The sequence below is a fragment of the Apteryx rowi genome, unplaced genomic scaffold (genome assembly GCF_003343035.1).
Source record: "Apteryx rowi isolate R43461 unplaced genomic scaffold, aptRow1 scaffold_1806, whole genome shotgun sequence".
NCBI lineage: Eukaryota > Metazoa > Chordata > Aves > Apterygiformes > Apterygidae > Apteryx > Apteryx rowi.
Genome location: NW_020448093.1, coordinates 4,696 through 7,565, shown reverse-complemented (window position 1 = coordinate 7,565; position 2,870 = coordinate 4,696). Strand labels below are relative to the sequence as shown.

General features: G+C 69.1%; 1 protein-coding gene across 1 annotated transcript in view; it reads left to right on the top strand.

Annotated features, from left to right (window-relative positions):
• The window catches only part of LOC112963941 (chromodomain-helicase-DNA-binding protein 3-like), a gene marked incomplete at its 3' end in the record, with an annotated part of 12,052 nt that overhangs the window by 4,630 nt on the left and 4,552 nt on the right, over positions 1-2,870 (top strand). Inside the window, exons 2-3 of the mRNA XM_026061458.1 lie at positions 964-1,179; positions 2,407-2,640. Coding sequence (XP_025917243.1) covers positions 964-1,179; positions 2,407-2,640 — 450 coding nt within the window. The remainder of the gene's footprint in view (positions 1-963; positions 1,180-2,406; positions 2,641-2,870) is intronic.

Genomic DNA, 2,870 nt, shown 5'->3' with positions numbered 1-2,870 from the left:
GGTCTCGAGGGTCCCCAGCCCCATAGCGTCCCCTCGAGTGGCGTCGGGGTCCCCAGTCCCTTCCCCAGGTCTTGGTTGACGCTGGGGGAGAGTCTTGGGGGTCCCCAACTCCACGGCTTCTGCCTTTGGGGGTTTTGGGGGTCCCTGGGGGTCCCCAGCCCCACAATTTCTCCATTTGGGGGTCCCTTTGGGGGTCTTGAGGGTCCCCGGCCCCGTAGCGTCCCCTCGAGCGGTGTCGGGGTCTCCAGTCCTTTCCCCAGGTCTTTGGTTGACTGTGATGGGGGTCTTGGGGGTCCTCGGCCCCACGGCTTCTCCCTTTGGGGGTTTTGGGGGTCCCTGGGGGTCCCCAGCCCCACGATTTCTCCATTTGGAGGTCCCCTGGGGGTCTTAAGGGTCCCCAGCCCCATAGCGTCCCCCCCCAAGTGGTTTTGGGGCCCCCAGTCCCTTCCCCAGGTCCTTGGTTGACTGTGAGGGAGTCTTAGGGGTCCCCAGCCCCACAGCTTCTCCTTTTGGGGGTCCCTGGGGGTCCCCAACCCCACGGCTTCTCCTTTTGGGGGTCCCTGGGGGTCCCCAGCCCCACAGCTTCTCCCTTTGGGGGTCCCCAGCCCCGTGACCTCTCTCAGGGGCGCGTCGGGGGTCCCCGAGCACCCGTGAGGGTCCCCAACCCCATAGCGCCTTCGTGGGGCTATCGGGGTCCCTGGGGGGCTCCCCATCCCCGGTCTTTCCCCAGCATTTCGGGGGTCCCCGTCTCTGTGACCTCTCCCCCGGGGTCCCTGGGGGGTCCCATCCCCGTCTCCACCCAGGAATTTGGGGGTCCCAGATGGAAGGGGGGGGTCACCATCTCCATGGCCTCCTCCCGGCGCGTATCGGCATCCCCATCCCTAGTCTCTCCCGGGCGTTTTGGGGGGCGTTTTGGGGGGGTGAATCCCCGTCGCCTGTGGYGGGGACGTCCCCGGGGTGGAGGGGACACCGACGGTGCGCGTGCCCCCCGCCCGCCCGCCGGCAGGCGCCGAGGAGGAGGTGGACGGCTACGAGACGGACCACCAGGACTACTGCGAGGTGTGCCAGCAAGGCGGCGAGATCATCCTGTGCGACACCTGCCCCCGCGCCTACCACCTCGTCTGCCTCGACCCCGAGCTCGACCGGGCGCCCGAGGGCCGCTGGAGCTGCCCCCACTGCGTGCGTCCCGCGCCCCCGGCGGGGGGGGGGGCCCTCGGGTTGTTCTGGGGGAGGTTTTGGGGGTCCCTGAGGCGTCCCTGGGTTGTTCTGGGGGGGTTTGGGGGTCCCTGAGGTGTCCCTGGGGCAGTCTGGAGGGGTTTGGGGGTCCCTGGGGTGTCCCTGGGGCGGCCTGGAGGGGTTTGGGGGTCCCTGGGGTGTCCCTGGGTTGTTCTGGGGGGGTTTGGGGGTCCCCGGGGCATCCTTGGGGCAGCCTGGGGGGGTTTGGGGGTCCCTGGGGTGTCCCTGGGTTGTTCTGGGGGGGTTTGGGGGTCCCTGGGGTGTCCCTGGGTTGGTCTGGGGGGGTTTGGGGGTCCCTGGAGTGTCCTTGGGGTGGCCTGGAGGGGTTTGGGGGTCCCTGGGGTGTCCCTGGGTTGTTCTGGGGGGGTTTGGGGGTCCCTGGGGTGTCCTTGGGGTGGCCTGGAGGGGTTTGGGGGTCCCTGGGGTGTCCCTGGGGCGGCCTGGAGGGGTTTGGGGGTCCCTGGGGTGTCCCTGGGGCGGCCTGGGGGGGTTTGGGGGTCCCTGGGGTGTCCCTGGGTTGTTCTGGGGGGGTTTGGGGGTCCCCAGGGTGTTCCTGGGACATCTCAGCAGGGTTCGAGGTGCCCTTGGGTGTCTTAAGGGTGTTCCCGGGGGTTTGGGTGTTCCTGGAACGTCCCAGCAGGGTTCAAGGTGCCCTCGGGTGTCCTTAGGGTGTTCCCGGGGGTTTGGGTGTTCCTGGGCCATCCCAGCAGGGTTCGAGGTCCGCTCGGGTGTCCTTAGGGTGTTCCCGGGAGTTTGGGTGTTCGTGGAACATCCCAGCAGGGTTCAAGGTGCCCTCGGGTGTCCTTAGGGTGTTCCCAGGGGTTTGGGTGTTCCTGGGACATCCCAGCAGGGTTCGAGGTGCCCTCGGGTGTCCTTAGGGTGTTCCTGGGGGTTTGGGTGTTCCTGGGACATCCCAATGGGGTTCAAGGTGCCCTCGGGTGTCCTTAGGGTGTTCCCGGGGGTTTGGGTGTTTCTGGGACATCCCAGGAGGGTTCGAGGTCCTCTCGGGTGTCCTTGGGGTGTTCCCGGGGGTTTGGGTGTTCCTGGGACATCCCAGGAGGGTTTGAGGTCCCCTCGGGTGTCCTTAGGGTGTTCCCGGGGGCTTGGGGGTCCCCGGGACGTAGCGGGGGCGCGCTGACCCCCGTCCCCGGGGGGCCCCCCCCCCCCCAGGAGAAGGAGGGGGTGCAGTGGGAGGCCAAGGAGGAGGAGGAGGAGTACGAGGAAGAGCTGGAGGAGGAGGGCGAGAAGGAGGAGGAGGACGACCACATGGAGTACTGCCGGGTGTGCAAGGACGGCGGCGAGCTGCTGTGCTGCGACGCCTGTATCTCCTCCTACCACATCCACTGCCTCAACCCGCCCCTGCCCGAGGTCCCCAACGGCGAGTGGCTCTGTCCCCGCTGCACGGTACGGGGACGCCGCGCCGCCGCGGGGACGTCGCACCGCGGGGGGACACCCGGGGGCGGGCGGCTGTGCTGCTCTGCCTGTGTCTCCTCCTACCGCGTCCACTGCCTCGGCCCCCCTCCCCGAGGTCCCCCGCGGCGAGTGGCTCTCTCCCCGCTGCCCATGGGGACGAGGACAGGGACGGGGACCAGGAGGGGGACAGGACGGGGTCCTGAGGGTGACAGGGACGGAGA